The 23,249-nt window shown below is 41.0% G+C and overlaps 2 protein-coding genes across 3 annotated transcripts in view; both read right to left on the bottom strand.

The window, feature by feature from the left end:
- The window catches only part of prkd2 (protein kinase D2), a 37,459-nt gene extending 29,854 nt beyond the window's left edge, over positions 1-7,605 (bottom strand). For both annotated transcript variants that reach the window (XM_008309167.3, XM_017031981.2), the window contains exons 1-3: positions 7,339-7,605; positions 5,646-5,755; positions 4,829-5,541 (exon numbers count right to left, since the gene is read on the bottom strand). In XM_008309167.3, coding sequence (XP_008307389.1) covers positions 4,829-5,152 — 324 coding nt within the window. In that variant the 5' untranslated portion in view covers positions 5,153-5,541; positions 5,646-5,755; positions 7,339-7,605. The remainder of the gene's footprint in view (positions 1-4,828; positions 5,542-5,645; positions 5,756-7,338) is intronic.
- A 565-nt stretch (positions 7,606-8,170) lies between these two features.
- On the bottom strand, positions 8,171-23,182 carry strn4 (striatin, calmodulin binding protein 4). The gene is made up of 18 exons (XM_017031985.2): positions 22,741-23,182; positions 16,164-16,267; positions 15,957-16,033; positions 15,771-15,849; positions 15,497-15,682; positions 15,169-15,346; positions 14,907-15,063; positions 14,323-14,418; positions 13,989-14,107; positions 13,711-13,886; positions 13,555-13,602; positions 13,358-13,479; positions 13,087-13,254; positions 12,858-12,998; positions 12,200-12,298; positions 12,012-12,098; positions 11,291-11,479; positions 8,171-10,530 (listed from the first exon to the last, which is right to left on the bottom strand). The coding sequence occupies exons 1-17, from the start codon at positions 23,038-23,040 to the stop codon at positions 11,310-11,312; spliced, it is 2,307 nt and encodes a 768-aa protein (XP_016887474.2). The 5' UTR covers positions 23,041-23,182; the 3' UTR covers positions 8,171-10,530; positions 11,291-11,309.
- Between the last annotated feature and the right edge of the window lie 67 nt (positions 23,183-23,249).

Here is a 23,249-nt window from a genome sequence, read left to right as displayed (position 1 = left end):
ACAAAATTGTTATGTTGCACCAACAGTGGGCGCTCTATGTAATTCAGACCTGAATATTTTCCATTGGATGGTCCAGCTGTCCATCACACACATTGTTCACTCGACTGCAGCATCTTCCATTTTGCTTTACCTTTTATGTTCCTCTTAATGGGTTCATTATTTAACAAAATAAGAAAAAGTATTGATCACAAACGTTTGGAACTCTGGATCCACACCCTCAAAGCTGTGAGGAAAATAACGTAGAATGGTTCCATGATACTATAGAAAGCCACACAATGACTTCAAAAAACACACTGTAGTAAACACAATCACAACATCAACAACAAAGCCAGACCACTTTCTAAACTTGGGGTCCTGAAGAGGAAGCCACAACGCAGTGACCAGTGTGTATTTTTCTACTGTGACAGTGGCCACAGTAATCAGTTTGATTGAAGCAGCAGGTTGTTTATCACTGACCTAAAGTGTGGCCTCAGCACTGAACTGTTGACTTCCATCAACTTTTGGTTTCTTTTTTTAACCTTTCCTTGTAACTATCACCATTTCAGACAATGGGATTTAACCACTTCTCAACAAATTGGAAAACATATTCTAGAAAATCGTAAAAGAGGGGGTTTCTTTTTCTTCTTTTACTTCTACTTCTCCTTCTGTACTTCGTAACATCACTAAACTTATTTTAAGAAACAGCAAATTTCCTTCGAATAGAAGGGAAAAAAGACAACATTTCGCCCATTTCTGCAGTGTGAAAAAAAGAGACTACTTGAAATCGTTGCCTTGTTGGACCCCTTGGACAAAAGCCCTTGCCTCTCAAAGGGGGCACACCCCACACTTTGAGAATCTAATGGCTTGCTTACTGACTCAACAATCCAGTATGGCTCTTAGGTTTATGCACTTAAAATGCTTTTTTCACAGCCTCAAAATTAAATATCAGATATTGTCGTCCTGGGATTTTATCATGACATCTAGATTACACAGGTGACTTTGCCAATACTTCTTTGGAAAACAAAATAAAGGTCAAGTGCTGCTGAAGGAACACAAGTTGGACACGATATCTGGAGTTTCTTTCCACTGTACGTCAATCAACATTTTATGGTGTTTTTTTATAGTTAATGAGTAAGAACTGAAGTGGAATTGAGATAAAGAGACAAACGTCCTATAAATAACTTTTCTGTCAATACACTCACACATACAGGCTACAACCAGACGATAAAAAGAGGAACAGCTCAGTCAGAAGTTGATGTACGCAGTCGCTGGGCAAATTTTGATGCCACACTAAACGTCCGACTTCTTCCAACCACATTTGCAGCTCAAAGCCATGCTGTGTGTCAAACACGCTGCGGGAGTTAACGCAAGATCCCACAGACTGTGTTTATTTCATTCAATTACACCGAGCCGATGAATAAACAACACACCGAAAAAAACACCAATTAGCTTCCAGGCTGGAGAGAGTTTTCCAGTGTTTCCTGGAAAAAGTTCCTGCAGCGGGAGTTTTTCACAGAGCTGCTCTGTGCCAGCTGTGGAAACCTGCTAATCTAATCACCTGCCAGGCCTCCATTAAAACACATGGCCTGCTTCAAACTACCACCTGAACGTGTGATTAAGTCATCGCCCTTAAACACTGGCCTGATTCACCTCCTCGTTACAGCCAGGCCCACAGAAAGGCAAGTGAAAACATCATTTCCCATAACACTCGTTGCTTCCTGTTGCAAAGAGGATGTTGCCACTTCTCCTCTCTGGCAGATTTGTTTTTACTTTATATAGACAATGCATGTGTTTCTCTCCGTGACCTGTAGTGCCCTCATTTGTCATAACTAACTAAAACTAAAGTTTTGTTATATTTTCTACTGTCATACAGCATTTTTTTTTAAATATTTTACTTCTTAACTGTGTTCACTGTGTTGCTATATTTTCCTTATTTTATTATATTTTTTAATATTTATTATATTATATTATATTTACTATAGTTAGAACTTAAACCAATATTGAATTTGATTGGGGGAAATGCTTATCAATATTATTTAAATCATCACTTCAAGAAAAGCTGATGAATTTAGTTAATTAATTAATTAATTTAGTTAGTTAAAAACTTTTAAAAAACTGTTTTTAATGATGCACTAGAATTAATGTTTCAGAGATTTCAGCATAAAATAAATGAAAGCCTTAATTTTGTAAGTGACCTTTGGGTCAATATCAGATGAGCTTCAACCTGAACTCTCAGCAGGTTCTCTGCACAAACGAATGGTCATCTTTGCACGATGCAGTCAGAGCCGTGTTTGTTTTAATTGGAGGCTCTGTTTAAACAATGTCATCAAAAGTACGTCTGTGACCATGAGGTAAATTGGTTTTGTTTTCAAACTCAGTGAGCCACGGAGAGAAACTTGACAGAACTGTTGAAAAGCAAACAAAGCTAAGGTTCCTGTTAACACAGGCTACGCATTAACGTTTATCTTCTCAGCAGTAAATGCAAACTTTTCCTCATGTGACCGATACGAACATACAGTTATTTCACGTCATTTTCTTCAACGCCACCAGGCTCTCGTGACTGTCGTCTGCAACATGTGTCACTGAGCGGGAGTTCATTCGAACACCGTTAATGCTGCTCATTATTAAGTCAGGGACAAAACTACAGGGATAAAATTAAAAAAAACTTCAGATGAGTTCAATAGAAAAAGCTCTGCTGTACTTTTTATTAAGTATACGTGTAATAATGACCAGAGTAATACGTAATAAATATATTTATTTGTTTTAAGAAATAGCTGTACTTTTTAACTAAATTACTTTTTTTACACATTAAGAAAGGACTTTGCAGTACTTTTAATGTGACATGTGTCTAATAAGAAATAACTGTACTCTATTTTTTTACAAAAAAAATAGTAGAAAAAGTACAAAAAAGTCTTTAAAAACTCTGTTATATACATTAGCTTTGCAGAACATTTTACTTTACAGTCACGTATAAATAATTAGCCCCATTTCTTTTTACTTTTTTTCTGTAATGCGATATTGCAAAAAATCTCTACGGTACTGCTGTATATCCTTTCCCTTTGCACTCTGTGCAGTTATTACTGCGGGGTTAAGGTAAAGGTTAAGGTCGCTGTTAATATGTCATGGCATTGGGTCAACTCATTTACGTTTCATAAAATTTTGTACATTCTTTTTTTTATGTATAAAGTCTTATTTATTTATTTTTTTAAATTTCTACTGGTCTTTCTACGTACTGCAGCTTCCGCTGAGGCGTGCATATATCCTCGTTGTGAAACAAACTTCTATGACATATCATATTGTAAATATTCAACTAAAAAAAAATAAAGATTGTTACATATCAGTGTCATTCAGCGTTACATTCTGTGTCTAAATATGAGGCTGAACCAGTGGACTCCATTGTCTGTCTGTTGATTGTATTTAACTGTAATCACATATAATTGGATGTTCCTGGTCTATGTGGAGCCTGTCAGATTGTTGACGACCAGCATCAACTTCTGTTGATGAAAACAGACGGCAGCAACAATATGTCTGGTAAGTGTGAACACCTTGTGTCACTGGGCCATGACATTTGCATGTTTTAAATCAGGGATTCCAAACCCTTGGTCCGTGGACCGGTACCGGTCTGTAGATAATTTGGTACTGGCTCACAGTGGGTCACAGTGACAAAATGTACTTTACTTTTTACCAGTTTACTTCATTCCGTGGACCGGTACCGGTCTGTAGATAATAATATTTGGTAAGGAGATATTGATTTACATCTATTTACTTTCTTCATTTAAAGATAATCTGGCAATATTTCAAAATAATGTCAGTGAGACTGCAGTACTGACAGAAATTTAGAAAATTCAATGATACTTAACAAGAAATCAACCGGTCCTCAGTTTTAAATGAAGGTTTAAAGAACTTTAAAGTTACGATAATGTGTATCCCTAAAAGAATTGAAATTATTGTCAGCCAATCAGAGCTATGCTGCTTAATTACTACTGTTGTCCTGCCAATTGAAAACTTGTCCTCTGTCTTGATATCTTTCATTTTCCAAAGGGTGTATGGACAAGTTTATAAGCTGTGGTTGTGAGGAAGAAGAGTCAGCTGTCATGTCAGCGCTACGACTGATGTTCGTCAAACTACAAGTCAATCAGACCTCAACACAGTCCTGGATAAAAATTTAAAAAAATCCACATCATCCCACTCAAAGACAAGCTCTGTCCTAAACTTCACTGGAGTTTGACCTGGTCAGAACACAGTAACAGAACACATCCACCAGGGGTTTATTCCATAGTAAGAAATTTGTTTTCTTCCCAAAGCATACCCTTCATTTCTTGGGTGTTTTTAATTTTTCTGTGTTTTGTTTATCTATCCAAAAATGTCCCACGTCAAAAATGCAGCTCGCTTCTTCATGTATCATAACTTTTCTCCATTTAGAGAGACATGATTCAGCGCATTTAATTTTATCTTTTCCAAAATTGTGATTTTACAACCTTCTAGCTGTGAGGCATCCATTGCAACCACCACTCCACGGTGCGTCCTTCCCTCTAACTGTGGGCCAAGTAAAACTTCATATTGCTACAGCAACACCAGAACAATCGTATTATTCTATCATGGCTCCTGTTGGACAGTGTCCGTCTGTTGTTAGCCCTAACCCTCTGTCCACCTCTGACATCAACACAGTGTCGTGGAAGCATTAATGGATAGTATAACAAACTGGATCAGAAGCTCGAACGTGGCTGGAGGTGCTGGGTCAATAACCGCTCCCCACCCTGTGTTATCAATCGCCTGTCTTACCTGCTGTACCACTCTCTGCAGTTTGCACAAACACACACACGGGTAACCACAATCACACATGTCCTACCTTGGTGTCAACAATGGAGCAGGCGATCTGTTTGACGTAGGCCAGGTCGGCACACTGGGGCATCAGCACGGACTCTCTGGTCAGCCCAATCTGGATGATGAAGGACACTCCGGCTGGAGCAGGGGGCAGTGAAGGTATCACTACCGCACCGGGAGCCTGAGCCGCTGCCACCTCCATCACAGGAAATCCACCCTGCGTGGGCACTGGGGGCATGGATACAGGGTTGGGCTGCATCATAGATGATCCTGGCGGTGAGGAGCCCCCAGGAGGAAAAAAGACCTGGGTCATGGCCCCCGTGGACATACATGGGCTTGCGTTAGCCATTCAGAGTCCCGTGTTGTGGTTGCCAAAGGCTCTCAACATACAGACTAACAAACACACACCCAGGTGCAGTGTAGAGTTGCCAGGAAGCACAAACTCATTCAAGCTGTCCCAGATACCCTGAGTCCAGTCCTGGTTCCCGTGTGTCCTGTGTCCTCCTGTCCAAGTGGATCAAGAAAGAAGTCCTTATCCAGGAAGCGCAGGTTTCCCCTCTTCTGTTCGAGTCTCTTTTTCACTGTCAAACTTCTTTCATTGTCCAGGCATGACAAGCATGAGCGGAGTGTGTGAGAGACCCATGAGAGACGTACACGCTGAGGGGAAAACTCCCTCCTGCTGCTTCTACTTCCCACACCTTCTTCTGTTTCCCTCCACCTCTGTCCAAAGAAGCAGTCCTGCAGGGGAGAAAGTCCAAAGTTGATGTTATGAAACTCCCAGTTGTAAAAATAAATAAATAAATAAATAAAACTTTGTTGTGCTCTTTACTCAGCTAACTTACAAGATGGCCTCCTTAAACAGGAAACTGTGCGAAAGGAGGAGAGCAACAGACTGCTCTCCTTTCTACCAGTCGTACGCTCTTTCAGTTTCAGCCCCGGTTCAGTGTTTTCACTGTTAAAAAAAAAAAGAAAAGGCAGAGAGAAAGAGATCTGTGTGAGGGTACCTCCCTCTTCCCTCCCCTCCTGCCCTCTCATCTATGATCTTACCCCCGCCAAGAAGGAAGTGGAATGACTGACACTGGCTAACACCAACAGACTCACACAAAGTCCCGCCCTCGGACTCCCTGCTCCCAAACTTCCCCTCCTCCCTTTCCCTTGTCTCACTCTCTTCCTTGGTTTGAGCTTGTTAGTCTTGTTTGCTCCCCTCCCACTATGGACCCAGTTAAAGATCTTCTTTCACTGCCTGAGGAGCAGTTCCTCAAAGCTCCATGGACTACTGCATTCTCTGTAAGCTCTCTGTGGAACTGGCATTCTTGCCTCGTTTTGCATCCTGTTTTACAGAGCAGTCCTGTTTAAACAACCATCTGTGTATTAGTGTGTGCGTGTCTGCATCATGTATGTGTTTTGTTAGAGACAAACAACATGGCCACTCAGTATTAGTAATAGTATTAGTATTACACTATCTATTATTACTTTGTTATCACACAGGGACGTGTTTGTACTAGTATTTGCGTGTATGTGTGTGTTACCTGCTCTTATACTGCTCAGCCCAACCCATGTACAGCATTTGTTTCACTACAGTATTTTAACAAATACCCAAACTATATGTTTGCAGTAGTTGTTTTCTTTTCGCACTTGCAAGACGAGAAAACATGATTCAAACTCCTTGAACTAACTTTGTCTTGTTTTTGTTTACTTTATATATATATTTTTTTTATAGGGGATATTTTTTAACCCCTGACGGCAGCGGTTCCCAAAGTGGAGGACGGCCACTATACAAGGGCTAGGCAGGGCAAATTTTCTTCACGTTTCAAAATGTTCCTTATTTTTGCTACAGTCCTGAAACTGCAATCTCAGTGAGATTTGAGGAATTACAGATTTTAAATACATTTGGGGGGATATGATGCAATAGCAGTGAATATGTGGATTTGAGGAGGGCTCAATAAAAGGGGGTGCTGCAAAAATAATTTTTGAAAACCACTAACCATGCTTCTTCGACTCTCTGATGAACCGTAAATTACAGAAGCATGAAGATGTGTACTACTTTTTAAAAAATTACATTTTTACATTACACAATTACACTTAAGTTGTCATGACAAACGAGAGCCTGATATATTTAAGAAACAAAAAACCCACAAAGCTCTACAGTACTTGGTGCACTGTGTAGCATTTGACTTCCACCACAGGAGGGCAATGTTTGACACAGCTGCAGTCACGGGACTTTTTAAAACTCTAAAACGTTTTCAGATATAGGGTTGTGTTTTGTCGTTATATAACTATCCAGTTAATGACGTCGTCTTGTTCTACTGAAGGGGAATAAATAAACATGGGTTACCCGCAGGTGTTTACAGAAATATTGGTATGAATTTTGGTTTAAATAATACACAAATAAAGGACATCGTGACTGGAATCTTTTGCAGAACGTCCATGTTAAACTACCAGGTCGAAGCAACAATGATTGGCGTTAGCCCTCACAAACTTGCTTTTCAATCAACATAAACAATGCCAGTTAGACATCCTAACTCTTAAAATCACCTGTTAAATCCATGATGGTTTCCGGAAGTCTCCCCACGTGTGCGCAGATTTCGGCAAATACTCCGACTTCCTCCCCAGGTCCGACAGCATGCAGGGTCGGATTAATTTTAATAATTATTGTAAAAGATTCAGACAAAAAAGATAGATAAATGAGCTCTTTCTTTTCAAAAAAAGTTCGACCATAAACTCCTTGTGACAAGAATTGCAGGTAGCCATGTTGTAGTACAACTTCACAAACAAACACAGTCCCGTCAAATGGATGTCTTCAACCTGAAATTACACTGAATTACACTGTGACCGAAAAGCACACAGGTTCTATGGCAAAGTTTTTCAATTCAATCTAAACAAATAATATAAAACTATTAAAAAATACATATTTTTCAGATGTTATTGCAGTAATGATTATCCAAACCTGTGGAAAGCTGATCAGGAAGCCAGGCTCTGTGGTCAGCACCAAACTGGACTCGGCACCAAACTGGACTCTCTGGTGATAGTGTCAGAGAATAGAACACTTGGCAAACTTCTCAACAATTACTACATTTACTTGGATTCTATATTTGTGATACGACTTAGGTATTTAAAACATTACGCGCTGAATTATCAACTTCATTTGAAAGGCCTTAATGTTTGTGTATTGTTTTCAGGGGAATCATGCTAATGTCGTAGCTGCTAATGTCGTAGCTGCTACAACACAGGACCAACATCTGCTGTACAAAAAAAAAATCATTTTCTTCCTTATTGACATACAAGGGACAGTGAACAAAAAATAGAAGCTAGAATGCAGTTGAAAAAATAGAGGAAACAAATGAATAAAAGCGGGTCTTATTCCTTGTACTGGAGGAAATTGGTTGAATACAGTTTAATATGATGTTCAAAATATCACACAGTGATAAATTGCTAATAAAAAAATAAAAACAAAAATGAGACTTTTACCTTGGCCTCTGACTGTTACCTTTTTTTAAACACAATTTCTTATTTTTCAAGTTTTTCATTATCATTTTGCAATTTTGCCCTTTTTTTTGTTTGTTTTTTTTTTTTTTTTACAGGTTAAACATTGCCATTATCAATCACAAGCAAGTTCTAGCCTAGCGAGGAACAACGTTTCTCTTATGATACTACAGTATTCTTACATCTTAATAATCAAGAAAACAAAGTGATGAACATTTACAGCAAATAATGGCATCTGCAGTCATCGGTGAGATCTGTGAACTGTTTGGAATTCCTCTTCTTTAAAGTGATTTGTCTTAATTTCCACCAGAGGGGGCAGCGTAGCTCAACTGTAGTACATTTTCAGTACATTAAACAGTTCACTGTTTAAAAAAAAGAAAAGAAAAATAAAAAAAAGAGGAGCCAACAGCGTCCGTCCTCGTAGTTTTAAGTCCAGACTGTATCATAAATACCATAACTATCTGGCACCCTGTCTGTTTTTGAACAACAGCCTCCACTTTTAGATGTAGTGCAACGTGGGGACATCCTATTTTGGTAACAATACAGGGTTTATAGGGGAACTAATCTGAAGCCAGTTCAGGTGTAAAACAAAGACAAACAAACAGTTCTGCAGTTTGTTTTATCCTGCAGAAGAACCAATGTTTTCATTTAACTCCATCATTCTGAGTCTTTTTTAATTTTGGCAGAATCGTCATTGGATCAGCGAGACAGTTCAAGTTATTAAACAGCCATTCAGAAGACGGAAAAAAAAAATCTACATTTCAATGGAAATTACTTTTTCCTACTCTGTTCATTTTTTCTTTTCTTTTCTCCCCATTCCTTCTGCATTGGAGCTCATTTTCCCAGCATGCCCCCATCACAGAAGAAGACCAGCCTCCCACTGTTTCCTTCCCCCGGGTAATGTGCTACACATGAGACAAGTGGTAACCACAACACACGGCTAATTCAAAAAGGAATTTCAAAAATAAGCCACATGAACAACTCCCACCTGAGGAAACACTTTTGAGCTCATGTGGTCCTCGCTGCGACGTCACCACCGTCGGCTCTGCGTGTTCGGCGCAGATGCACTCTGACAAAACAATACCTAAGTTGTTCTATCGACAAATACAGGGCGAGGGCTGTGAAAACCGTGAAACCGCTGGACGATGAAATGTCATAGAAAAAGTTCATCCATTCACGCACTGACAATCCAGTATATCAGAAACTTATTTCACACACACACACACAAAGACACACACTGGTCCCTGATTGTGACTGACGTTTTTCGTAGCACCGTGATTTAACAAGTGCATATTCTCACACACACACACACACACACACACACACACACACACAGACAAAGAAAACACTCGTTCTCATTATTGTACAATAAAAATCACCCAAGGAGAAAACTGACGTCATACGAACAGGCCTCACACACCGAGGCCCTCACTGTGAGTCCAAACTGAAGCCTGATGGTGTAAATCCTGTCAGTACAGTTACCCTGTACAGCAGCCGTGGTCGCTCTCGTTTTTATACATATTTATGATTAAAGGCAGTGACGCTCCAGTGAGGAGGCTGTGATACGTGGACGTACAATGAGACTCAGTGAAGTTTTAAATTAAAGCTAAATCAGTTTGAACACTGGCTAATGATCATTTGGTGCCGCCTACCTCAGCCACACAAACCACCGATTTAAACATTTTCCAACCTCAAATATGGCACACACACACATGCGCACGCACACACACACACACACACACACACGGAAAACCTCTGGATTCTCTGGAATGTAGAGGTTGGTTTGATGTTGGCCTGCCTTACTTCACGCCACGAGGTCTACAGTCTACATACAGTGTGTGTGTTACAGAGAAACCATTCTTAGCTGTTAGGGGGAGAAAGAAAAAAAAGGTGGTGGATTTAAAGTGATTTTGCGCTTCAGCACAGCAAATGCTGTGAGGTGAAAGCATTTCCTGCGTGGTTCTTGGCGCGTTGCAAAAACAGTACAGAACAAAATACTGTAGTGTAGAAAAAGGTGTGGCTCCAGGCAGGGTTATTAGACCAAGAAGCTGTTATAAAAAAGTGTGATTAGTATAACAAGAAGTCACTGAGGCATCAGAAAACAGCAGGGGGACTGAGGGGCAGCTGAGGTCCCCGGAGTGATGGCCCAGACGGTGGGATGCAGGACAGTAAGTGTGTTTGGGCAGGTGAGATTTGTCCACTGTAGTCTTCAGTCTCTTTTGGCCCAGCGTTATGTGCAGGACTCTGAGGGGAGACGAAGGTAAACAATCATAAAGACGCATTCATTTCAGTTCAAACTTCATCTTCAGGTTCATCTTCACTGCTCTGCCCAGTGAGGAAAAGTCAACTGGCTTCATATTCAAATGTGTCGTCCTAGCTAGCAGTACCTCAGGAGTACAACGGTACCACTAAGTACATACATAGCTGGGTACTGACCTCAGATTTTGGTGCGATTTCAGTCATTGCTTACAAGCTGTAACCAAGTGTAAATGGATCTTTATAGGTTGTTTTTCAAGTACCATGTATTTGAAAAATAGTTTACCTAGATTCAATTACACAGCTTTATGTAGCCAGGTCCACAAATATACTATACCATTTTTCTTTTCCATTTTTTCTTTTTCCAGTATTTAAAGCAAATGTGAGGAACCTCAAGTTCACTCTTACTCAAAACATTGAACTTTTTCAACCGTCCTGGGCTGAGTTCTCTGTATGTTTGCTTTAAGAATTTAAAAAGGGTCAATATAAACCTGAACGTATCCCTTGCAAAATATGATATTCAAACAAAACATAAAAACAACTCATCAACTGACCTCTTTGACACTTCAAATAATTTGCAACGACCAGACAAAAAGTGTTCGCTGTTCAATCACCACAACATCTCAGCCTATCAGGACAGGCTAACAGCTCCGTGTATGTGTAAGAACTTGCACTACTAGCCTTGCAGCAGTTCAAACATCAAACACACCACAATTCACAACACATGCACACACACACACTTTCTCACCAGAATGATTACAGCTCTGTCAGACAAAGATCTTGGCGAGTGCATCTGCGCCAGCACTGGCAATGAACGGCTGGGACGAGTGGAAGGCCACGTCATGAATGGCCTCGTCGTGCTTTTTCCTGTGGGCCGTGATCTCCTGCACGCACGTCCTGTTGTCCAACATCCACAGACGGACAGAGCAGTCGTGGCCTGCAGTGGGCAAGGAGTAGGTGGAGGCAAAAAAAAAAAAAAGAAAAACACCAGACTTGAGACCAAGATTTTTATATGATTATTATTATTCAGACTCCTGTTATAGAGCAGATACTTCATTACTGTGTTCAAAACACAGAGGAAAAAAAACCAAAACAACAAAAGTGGTCTAAAACGAGAGAGAAACCACTTCCTTTCACATCCATTGTCCACAGTTGATGTTATGACTCACAGTTGTATGGTGTTGAGCTCAAACTTTGTGTGCTTCCTTCCTACTCATATTTAAATAAACCATCAGATTCAGAAATGCTACAAGGTCACCCGTCCTTTTGAGACCCTCAGCCTCTTCTTGAGAATATTTTATCTAATATCTTTTTTATATTTTATATTCTATATATATTTTAAGAATGTGAAAATACATGTTCTTAGCATGGCAGACAGGAGTCCCACCACTGCACCAGACTATAATACAGAAAATAGAAAAAAAAAAGTCTTTTCTGGTTCCACAGGAACACAGTCAGGTCATACTCACTGCCAGAGATGAGGTAAGTGCCTTTAGGGTCTGTAGTGAGACAGGTGACTGCATCCAGGTGGGCCACCATAGAGTGAACAACTTTACCTGTACAAACACACACACACATTCATTTGTTTTTCAAATAATATTTTTTTTAAAATGGAGTGGTGAAGATGAAACTCTCTCTGCTACTGCAGATACAGTACCTGTGTTATTGTCTAGGAAGCGGATGGTGCGGTTTTCATGTGCAGTGACAGAGACAGACTCAGTAGGATGACTGACCACTCGGTTGATCAGCTCACTGCCTGTAATAAATGATATACAGACAGGATTTAGTTGTTTTTATACATTCTGATAATACCTTTTTTCACAAGGTCAAAATTAACGTTGTTAATTGTATTGATCACTAAGATTAAAAATTATAGCACATTAGAACTGATGATCCAAATGATATGCACTATATTTCCCTTGTCCGTCCTTCTTATCGTTGCTCTAATACAGTCAATATGTTACCATTTACACACAGTAAAGCATGGGTTTGTTAAGGCTTCAACCTCTGAAGTCAGACTGACAGTATGACTGAGGCTGAAGTTTAGAAAGAAACTCTCGATGCATTCAAAGTGACTGTCCAATTGAACAGTTATGACGAAAATACAACATTTTCTCATATTAATAATTCCATCATTCGTATTCATCACCAATAAAAACAGGTGAGAAACACAAACATCGACCTGCTGTCACTCACCTTCCTGCTCCAGAAATATAAAGAAAAACATATTTAGGAATGTTGATACATCTGGATTAATCCTGTTTACTTTTGATCCACACTGCTACACTGTGATTGAGATTCAGATTACAACATACCATCTTTAGTCTGCGTCTCTAGCGCGATGATGCTCTGCTCCGTGTTGAGGTCATACAGCAGTGTTTCTCCAGCATCAAATGACACCACCACCTGGTTGGGATCAGTGGCCACGAAGGCTACAGAGGTGGGGGTTCCATGCTCTGAGGTAGGAAAGGTAGGGAAAAGTCTCAGCGAGACAGCACAAAACAAAAGGCAGAGGGTGACGCGACGCACACACTCATTCTCTACCTCTCTCCTTATTAAAGACTGACAGGCAGGGAGCTGAGTTCTGAGGGTCCCAGATACGAATGGTGCCGTCGGCTGAACATGAAGCAAGACGATGGTGAACTGCAGAGTAGGTGAGACCCCAGACGCTGTCCTCGTGTCCTGCTAGTATGCTGCTCTCAATTCCAGGATCTGGCCACAGAAATAAGCATAGAAAAAACGATTGTTTTTTTTGTTTTTTTAAACTGAGAACTGATTTTATTTGGCGACAAGTTCTGAGGTAGGAATCACTGACCATAGTTATCATAAGGATCTACGTTCAGATCCGGCATCTTCCAACACCTTACAGACCCATCCAGACCCCCGCTGTAGCAGGATTCTCCCTCCTCACCCATCGTCAGTGACAAAACAGCTCCACTGGGGGGAAAAAACAGGATTTTATTTTCTTGGTGTTTTAAACAGTGAAAAAATATTACCTTGGACAAAACTCACCTGTGGGCTCTGAATGTATAGATGGGCTCAACATCCAAAGCTGCATTCCTGTGAAGAGAAGATTTTATTTTTTCAACCTGACTTAGGCTTCAATTTCATGCTTGTGTTGCTGCACAAATAGACTTTGAGCAAATGCACTGCTCTTGTGGAGCTCACTTTTTGGAGTGCATGGCCTTGTTGAGGTTCCACAGCTTCAGCGTTCCGTCCTCAGAAGCTGTGAGAAGCACCGCTTGGTTGGGGTGGAAGGTGAGAGCTCGGATTGCGTCAAAGTGACTGCGTAGCGTGAAGCGAGGGTTCCACGTCTTCTTAAACTCCTCTCTGTTATCCTGCATCTGTTATATTGAAAGACATATAAGAACACACCAATGTTTTTGTAATGTCTCCCCGTGTCTAATGAAACCACAGTGAATGGACAGGAACTGATGTTTAATTACATCCATGGAGAGATCGTTGTCATTGGCAACGGTGAGGTCAGCCAGTTCACCCAGGTTCATGTCTCCTCCTCCTACTGCATCCATGATGAAGACGTCTGACGAGAATCCGAGGGCGCCACCTACAGGTGGAGGGTAAAAATGCACAACTGTCATTGTCATATAAAGAAAGTAAACATTGAGCTTAAATTCAAAGACTCCACTGATCTTGTTGACTCAATCCCAGCTTTTGTACTAGAGAAAGGGTTTATAGGTTTGGGGCAGACAACATGGGAACTACTCACTACACAGGGCCGATTTAACAGATATGGATCAATGGACTGTATCAAAATCTTACCTTCACTGGAGCGAGCCTGTCCTGCTACAGAAGGGGGTGAGGCAGGTTTAGAGGGGAAGTCCGACATCACTCCTTGTAACTTGTTCCTACGGTTCTCTGAACCCAGCAATCGGAGAGAGACACACAAAAGAGCCGGTCATGCAGACAGGCAGAGGAAGGAGCGGAGAGCCCAACACAGAGGAGACAGGCCAAGAAGGGAAAGACACAATCTGAGCTTCTTTGGTATGAGGATGGAATGACAGGGGCTGATTTGTAAATCTGACAACAAAGATTCAAATACGGACTTGTTCATGACAGAAGGCAGCATGCACGGAAACCTGTGAAATGACCCCGGGAACACAGACAGGAGTCAGACGGCATAGACAGGTACCCAGTGCTTAAGAGTCACAGACTGACAGAGAGACAGGTAGTTGGGAAAAGAAGCTGGTTTTATTGACACAAAGAGATGCCAGGACACAATAAGAAGTAAGAGATAGGAAAGTGAGCAAGGAAAGGAGGCAGGGGATAAAAGGAGGAACAAGACTGGTGGCAGTGATTCAGGCAGTGCTGGTGCAGATGATGATGTAGCTATGGCAACCGCGTACCTAACTCCCGGCCGTCCCCCGAGATCCGGGCCTCTCCTGCCCCCTCCCCATCCTCCCCCGAGCCCAAGAAGTCAAACTCTCCCAGGGCATCTTCTGAATCATCATCATCTTCCTCATCCTCTGGATCCAGGTCTGTTGTCATTGGCTCTGTTCCCATCTAGATGGAAGGAGAGAGAAAATGCAAAAGGTAAAGCGTAACCTAAATGAATCATGAATTTATCACGATTCTTTGGACCCTAATCTAACACTTTCATAATCACACCTTTACACGTGACTTTTTATTTTTGCGTGGTCCATCGATGCAGTCGGCCGTCATGCCTTGAAAGTCGTCTTCCTCATCACTATCGTCGTCATCGTCGTCCTCGCAGCCATGGAGGAAGGGAATTTTATCTAGCACCGAGCCACCGAGTCGCTCTTTTGAGCTTTCTTTGCCTGCATTTCTGCCAAAAGACGGAGAGTTTAGCCTNNNNAAAAGACGCAGATTTTAGCCTTAATAGCCAATTAAAACAGTACATAAAATAATGTCATGAGCTATTAGGCATATACAGACACATAAGTAAAAACCAGCGATAACTATTGTACAGTCTTACCGCTTAATTTGTTCTTCGATCTGTCTGACAAGTAACGACTCCCCGCTTGCCCGGGGCTCAGGCTCGGAGCAGATTTCACTCACGGGGGGTCCGTTAGCCTCTGGGCTGCTTCGCCCGAGCAGTGAGCGCACACGTTTAGACCGCATGTCCAGTATAGTGTCTGAATAACCCACCTCCTCCAAATATCTAGATTGAACAAAAAGAATCATGAATCAATAAACAATTATGTTAAGGTAAATTACAGGTAAAAATGACGATATCAGAGACATCTTACTTCCGTAGTAGCTGACGTCCCTCCTTCCAGGACATCTGATTGGCTGGCTCTGAATCCGGCTCTATAGGCCCATTAGGAACTAGACAAAACAGAGGAGTTAAGTCATTATTCATGACGAGACAAAGCAGAAAATATCTGAAAAAAATTAAGAGAGTAATAAATGAATCAGAAGTGAGTTAAAATTACGTTGGTCTGGTTCTGTCTCTAATTTCTTCTCTCCAGGACTCTGGTCGTTTCCCGTCTTCAGCTTTTGGTGCTTGGCCCTGTAACCATACAAAAGGCCACGAGAGGGCAGCATTACATGCAATAGAAGAGTGAAAAACCAACCAACGTCAACAGAAAAATTGTGGTGATGGAGAAAAACAAGAACCTCTCTCTCCTCAGGTCACGTACCTCTCCTGTTTGAGGGCATATTCCAGCATTTTGATCCGTCTCACCAGATCCTGTTTCATATTCTCCTGCCCCTTCCTCTCGCCCTGGAGGAAGGCTACCTGAGCCTGGGACAGACATCAACAAGACGGTGGAGAAATTAATGTAAAGAACAAACTGCTGCATGTGATGTCAACAGAATTCTCACAAGAGTTAAGTATAAAAATCGGATCTGTCAAAGACAGAAACCACAGCTTCTGAGAGAGAGAAGTAAGTAGAGGGTTGTGGAACAGGGCCCTTATTTTTAAACTTCTCCAAACCAAGGTCTCACTGCGCATCTGCAGGAGAGGAAAAAGCATCAGAGTGCCAGGCCAGTTTCAAAATACTCTCTTTACAGACACATCCTTCCACTGACTGCTTCCTCCCTCTCTTTTAGATCCATTTCCTTCCTCACTCAACTGATAAAATTCCTGCCTACCTTGAGGAAAAGGGTGTTCTCTGTTCATTCTGACTACTTTTATGACATAATGTGAGACTTGTACATAAACTTTGAACAACAACAGTGTCGCTGTGAACAACACTTTCATTTGCATTATTTAGCTTCATGTCCAGTGGTTTGCATACAATTTGAAGTAGATGCAAAAATACCTTCTCTCTCTCTCTCTCTGTCTTTCTCACTCTGTCTTTCTCTCTCTCTCTCTCTCTCTCGCTCTCTCTCTTTTGGCCCAAAAGTGCTGAAGCATTAACACTGCCTGTTTCACAGCCTACTTCTTTGGTGCTGCCCCAGTCTGCTCCCACACGAACATGTAGCTCTGCAAAAAACTGGAACAGTCTAAAAACACTATCTCAAGGGGGCAGCACTCGGTCTACTTGAACAAGTGGTCAATCACCCAGAAAACTGCGACACACACACACACACTGACGTGCAGTCAGCCAATCTTTACAACTGCTGCTGACTAATCCTGGTTATGGCTGTAGGATTATATGCTTCAATGACATCTGAGATCAGAGGTAATGAAGTATAAATACTTAAATTAATACTTTATACTTTTACCATAAATACAGATTTGCATTAGAAAAAAACAAAACAAACAAACAGTACTGGAACAAATATAGGTATTTATATTGTCCTACGCTGTATTTTATACTGGTAGATGGGAATTGTTGGTCGTTTTAACATAACACAATAAAATGAATGTGCCTTAGCTCTGGACTGAATAAAGCTGAGACCACAGCCTCTCAGACCTCAACTAACAGATATGAATCCACAGAGAAGCTCCTGAAATATTTCACCTCTGAGTGGAATGTGTCTGTGTCACCTCGAAGAAGCCAAGACATGTGTTTCTACAGCTTCTCAGACAGAGGCGAGCTACGACCTGCTCACTCACACACACACACACCTACACATCACTGCCTTGTACACAACACAGTGTCATGTTGTGTTTCTAGAAGGGCAAGTTCTCACTGGTTCCCAAAACACAAAAAACTGCTGTATGGACAAAGAGAGAGACGATGTTGATGTTGAGCATGTACACACACACACACACACACACACACTGACAATCACACAACAGTACCAAAAAAAAGGATTTTATCTCTGAGTGAGCAGGACTTTCCAGGCAAAGGGTCAAATTAAGAAACTAAAAATGTAAAAGTGTGTAATAATTTAATATTTCAATTTACCTGGTTTGTGTTAATTTGACATCTTCAAAGGGTTTTTCTGGGCATTTTTCAATGTTGTCTTTAATAAAAATGTTCACTATTCTATTTATGGAAGAACTCATGTTTATTTTAAGACATCTCGAGGGCACTATGGCATGAGCACATTGGTAATATCAGCCCCTTGTACATATGTTAGAATGTAAATATTTCATCAGACAAAGACGAGTAAGAAGAGAAGACTTTTCACTGGCCTTGATATTTACTCTCTGCTTGGTTTTCAAAGGCTCTTTTTACTGTGTTTGAACTGTGGTGACAGAAGCAGTGTGCGAAGACGTTGACATGGAAAAACCAAAAGAAAGTGGCTGATGAAATGAAGATCTGAATCATCCTTGCTATAAATACAATCAATGGAGAAGTAACAAAACCAATTCTCGGTCTCGCAAGTGTCAAACAAGAAAACATTGTAAACATAGGTTTGTGAGCAAACCAGTCACACCAGCTGATCTTTTCTGAGAGCAGGTTTACCTAAGTGTGGACTAATGCCGCTGACCTTTTTCCCGTTTGTTTAAGCAAAGACAGTTGAAATATATTTCGGTTGCTCTGTCAGTGTCTCTCTGCGAGCTACAGAAAACGGGGTCAAGGGCAACGTTTCTTGACTGGCCACCATCCAGATCCACATCCAAGAGCAAACAAGTGGAGCAGTGATGGTTTCTGGGACAGTGTGCCGTGATGGAGTCTGTGGTCTGTTCGTGTGAAGGTGTAGAATTAAACAGTGAACTTTTTAAAACAAACTGCAGGGAAACCAACTGAATAAAATAAAAGGCGACATTTGACAGAATTCCGGGAGAAAAAAAAAAGACAATCTGAAACCATTCTTAGCACGTCAGCAAAACCTCTGGGTGAAATGCAGCCCTAGTTCAAAACAGAGCAATCACAAAGTTTTTTTCCCCTCACAGGCTTCTGTGATACTGACTGCAGTATTTCAGTGTAAACATTCAACCAAATACAACTTTTAATCTATAATCTTTTGTCCACTTCTTCAGGTATTTAACGTTGTTAGCTTTTTTTTCCAACTGTTTGCTTTCTTAAGGATTTAAACTTACCCCTGGGGTGATGATAACATTTCTGAGAATCATACAAACAACGATCAAGGTTCCAATAAACACTCCCAATAAAACCAATTATTCAGGGCTTTTCCATGACATTTTCAGCTGCTATAGCATGACAAACAACTCATCGCATCATAAACTAAAACTAATCTTTTGTCCTCTTAATCAGCCTCCTGAAACAGCCCTAGTCCTAGCAACAAAAGTAAATAGAAATAGGAAAGTGAAGAACTGCTTTGAGGTAAGAACTTTTGACCTGGGAGACACAGGGAGACATTATTTTAAAGGATAACTTTAAAGGATACATTTTCTTTCTCATTTTTCATATGTATTTCACGCCCGGAAAATTAGTCATTTATTTTCCAGTTTCCCAGGGTGCGTGGGAACCCTGGTACAACTCTGAGTGCAACGTGTGCTGCCAGTCTTCATGGGTGGCAGACAAACACTGTGATAATGGAATACATGTGGATGTCACGTGTGACATGGCTGAGAACACAGAGATGGTAATTAGAGTTGTAAACCCTGGGGCCCAACGATGCCCACTGGGTCATGGGTAATCTTTTCCATTTAACTACTGACATGGTTAATGCAAAGAGCTGAAGTCCATATTTTTGAAAAGCTTTACGTTAGAGTAACTATGGATCTGTTAAGACAGAGAACAGCAGTACAGACTACAAATGGTGTAAAAAAAATGTAGGTGTCAGAAAGAGTGGAGACAAAGTCAGGGCCAAATGTCCCCTGCACAGTTGTTTCATGGTCATGCTAAGATGTTCAACCTAGCATCGAGCTGGGCAGACTTTAATTCCAGGCCTGTCAGTGAAGATAAAGCACCACAGGTGGCTTTTCGCACCAAAAACACTCAGAGCGAACAAGTGTTACAGTCTCAAAGGAGACGCCTGACGCTAAAGGCAACGACTTAAACAGCTACACAGAGTCATACGATGCCAGACCTAATGTCTGTATAACCCAGGTCACAGCTTTGTCTCCTTACTAATCACTTAAAGATTCTTTTATTCTCTGGGATGCAGGTCCAAGCCAAGGAGGTACAGTCACAGGCAGAGGCAGAGCTACGCAACCACAGAAGCAACACAACCACAAACCTGGGGACAGTGGGTGTCAGGATATAATCTAGGTCTGTTTCTTTGAGGCCAGCACTCCAGTGAGCTGCCCTATCATCACAGGACATGGCGCTAATTGCACCAGGGAACCAGGACCACGTGCAGCTAACGTGCACACGTAAACAAAGTTGCCTAACGAGCACTAATGGCGTGTTGGACACAGAAGTGTCCCGCTTCTGACTTTCATTTCCCCTCAGTGCCTCTCAAAGCCGACAACACGGCCAGTTTGTTATTGTTCATCCATATTTTATCGAGCTCCTATTTTTAACCATGTAGGTCTAACTTGAGGCAAAATGAAAAAAAAAACAGTACCAAGGTGAAAAAAGCCAATGTTCAAGACCGTTCTCTGGTCCAGCTCAGCCCACGAGCCCCTCAAAATAGTTCATCCTACAATGTATCCTACTGTACACAGAAAGTGAAGCTACTTTTGGAAAACAGCACACGAGTGAAGGAGAGAAAATGTGATTTGGTCCTTCCTCCGAAGCTGGAACGCCACCATCCTATTTTCATATAGTGCTTTTTTTGTTTCCCAATATTTCTCAATACGGGAAACATTTGATGAGTAAGCACAATCATGTCCAGAAATATTCTGCCTCGCACAGTTAGTTCAACCACTGTCTCTTGCTGTTGGCTTACAAAAAAAAAAACTGAGGTTATTAGATAACTCATACCACAGTCATGGGTATTTCTACGACCTTGCCTAACACTTTTTAAATATTTTTAACTCAACCATTTCACAGAAATGTCAGTCAGAAATGATTGGCACGTATACGTACCAGCTAAAATATCTCTTATATAATGAATTCTCCAGATAAGATGACTCAATGTCATCTTGCAGGTGTGAATGACATTGAAAAGCAGTGCTGTAGTCGAGACATCACAGTCGTGTTCATATATCTCTGACGGACAACCCAAATGTTGGTTCTCTTTTTTAAAAACACCACAGGATACAGTAGGATACAATGGCAGAAAGTCTTAAGGAATCTAAACACAGTTTGAAGTGAAATATAATTAATTCAGGATTCAGGAAACAGTTTAATGTCTACTGAGTGTGGAAGGAACAAAGGTATTTGTTCAAAGGTCACCCTGAATGAACACTTTCTCTCTGCAGGCAAATCATGTATGCTCCTATAAAAAAACAACCCTTTAAAAGTCCTTTCTTCACACTGGTATAGCCTTTGCACTCACTATGTCAACAACTCTCAATAGGATTCATTGTCAAATGCAGTGATAACAGTGGACACACAGCTGTATGGAAGTACCATGTGTTTCAACCTCAAAAACTCCACTACACATCACCTGATCATATCTGCTCTGTGTTTCACGGTGCAAAGTACGTTTGGTTGTAATTATCTATTAGCAACAGGATTGATGCTAAGAAGTGGTGCCTGAAAAACACTAAAACAGACACTACAGCTACGCAGTAGAAACGCATCTTTGATGAGTTCTTTAAATAAACAAACATGCAATGCTTCACTGAAGCCACACCTGAGAGCTCAGGTGTGGAAAGCAAAGAGAAGAATACAGTAACACGAGAGACTGACACTGACTGATGTATTCAATACGACACTGACTGGAAACTTGGTAAACACCAGTGTGAAATACAACCAGTAGTAATATAACTAAGGGACAGATAAAGGACAATCTCTAAACAATACATCGCCATAGCATAGGGACATTGTTTGTGCATGTGCACAGAAAGGAAAATGTTGAATACTTTTGTAAAAAGAATGGCTGGAATTTCTGGGGCTGACATAAATAACTATTTTGTTCATTTTTAACAGTATAACAGAACTATGTTTAAGCTCATAAGACAAAGTTATGCTCGGGATTTCCTCCTCGATTTCACTCTATACCTTTCCTTATACACACTTATACCATTTTACCATTCCATTCTTTGTCTATTATGTCTCTGTCTCTCCTCAGCAGATGGTAAACTACGTGCATCTAGCTTTTTTTTTCAAACTATTGTCTCCAAACTACTTTTGTAATTTTGTCAGCTTATTTGCAGTTTTCCTCCTCATTACTTAGGGGGCAAATGTCTTTCTTTATAATATCACAAAGTCTGGCTTTTAGTGGAAGTAGGTCATTACACAGCTTAAATTTCTTTGCTAAGGGCATTAGAAACCTTTTTTCAGCTGAACTGCAAACAAATCCAATATTGTGCTTATTTTTTTAAAATGTACCAATTTGGAAATTTTAGTTGTTGATTCTGTTAAATTTCAGAGAGAAATGATAAATAATTTGAAGATTATATGTAAATCAAAACAAAAACATGTTATTATAATTTTAACGGTTTCATGTTCTTCTAAAAATGTTTTATCAACGACTGGAACGTATACACAAACATTACCACTTTATTTATCACATATTATCTAATTTTATTCGAAATATGTAATGACGACATAAACATACACTTTCAATTACCTTGCAAACATTGTTGTTTTTTATGTCAAAACCATCACTGTGTCTGTTTGGTGCTCGTTCAGCATCAGTTAATATCTAAACTAATGTCCCTTTATTTACATTAACAATATAAAAGAAAAGCGACTGGTCACTAAGATTACCCGTTAGCCTGTTAGCATGTTGTCATTCTAAAACTGACTGATACTGGCTGTCACAAAGCAAACACTGCACAATGTCCTTCAGTATCCGTCCAGGTTTTATGTGGGGATAAAATGGTGCAGATGTGGGTTAAATAAGAAACAAATTTACCCTGAGTTCGTCTCTCTCCGCCTCCCAGCGGTATTTCTCGGCCTGGAAACGTCCCCACTCGAACTGGATGAAGTGCAGGATCCCAGGAAGCGTCATTCCAGCGTCGCCGTCTTGTAGTTCCCGAGCCTGGGACGATCCAGGCATGGCCCCGGCAGCGACTGCCATCGCCCCGGACACCGCAGCTGATGTCGACTGGCCCGGTGCTGTTTTGGGCCCATTTGGGTTGCGCCCCGCTCCGCTGTTACTGCTAACGATTCCGGGGTTCTGGTTTGGTCCTCCGACGGATCTGTCCGCCTCCATTTTAACCGTTTAACCTTTCGCCAGGTGGAAACAGGAAGAGTGCGAACAATAATAAAAGAAAAACTGCCCCGTACCCTTCTTCCAACCCAGCGGCTCTTCACCGTAGGGTCCCCTCCTTTCTTCCCTTTCTCACAGGCACAGAGCAAGATTACTATTCAGACGATAAAATACTACGCTTCCGTTCTATACCCTTCACAATAAAACATGAC

The sequence above is a fragment of the Cynoglossus semilaevis genome, chromosome 4 (genome assembly GCF_000523025.1).
Source record: "Cynoglossus semilaevis isolate Cse_v1.0 chromosome 4, Cse_v1.0, whole genome shotgun sequence".
In the NCBI taxonomy this organism is placed as follows: Eukaryota; Metazoa; Chordata; class Actinopteri; order Pleuronectiformes; family Cynoglossidae; genus Cynoglossus; species Cynoglossus semilaevis.
This window is presented reverse-complemented; position numbering and strand designations above follow the sequence as displayed.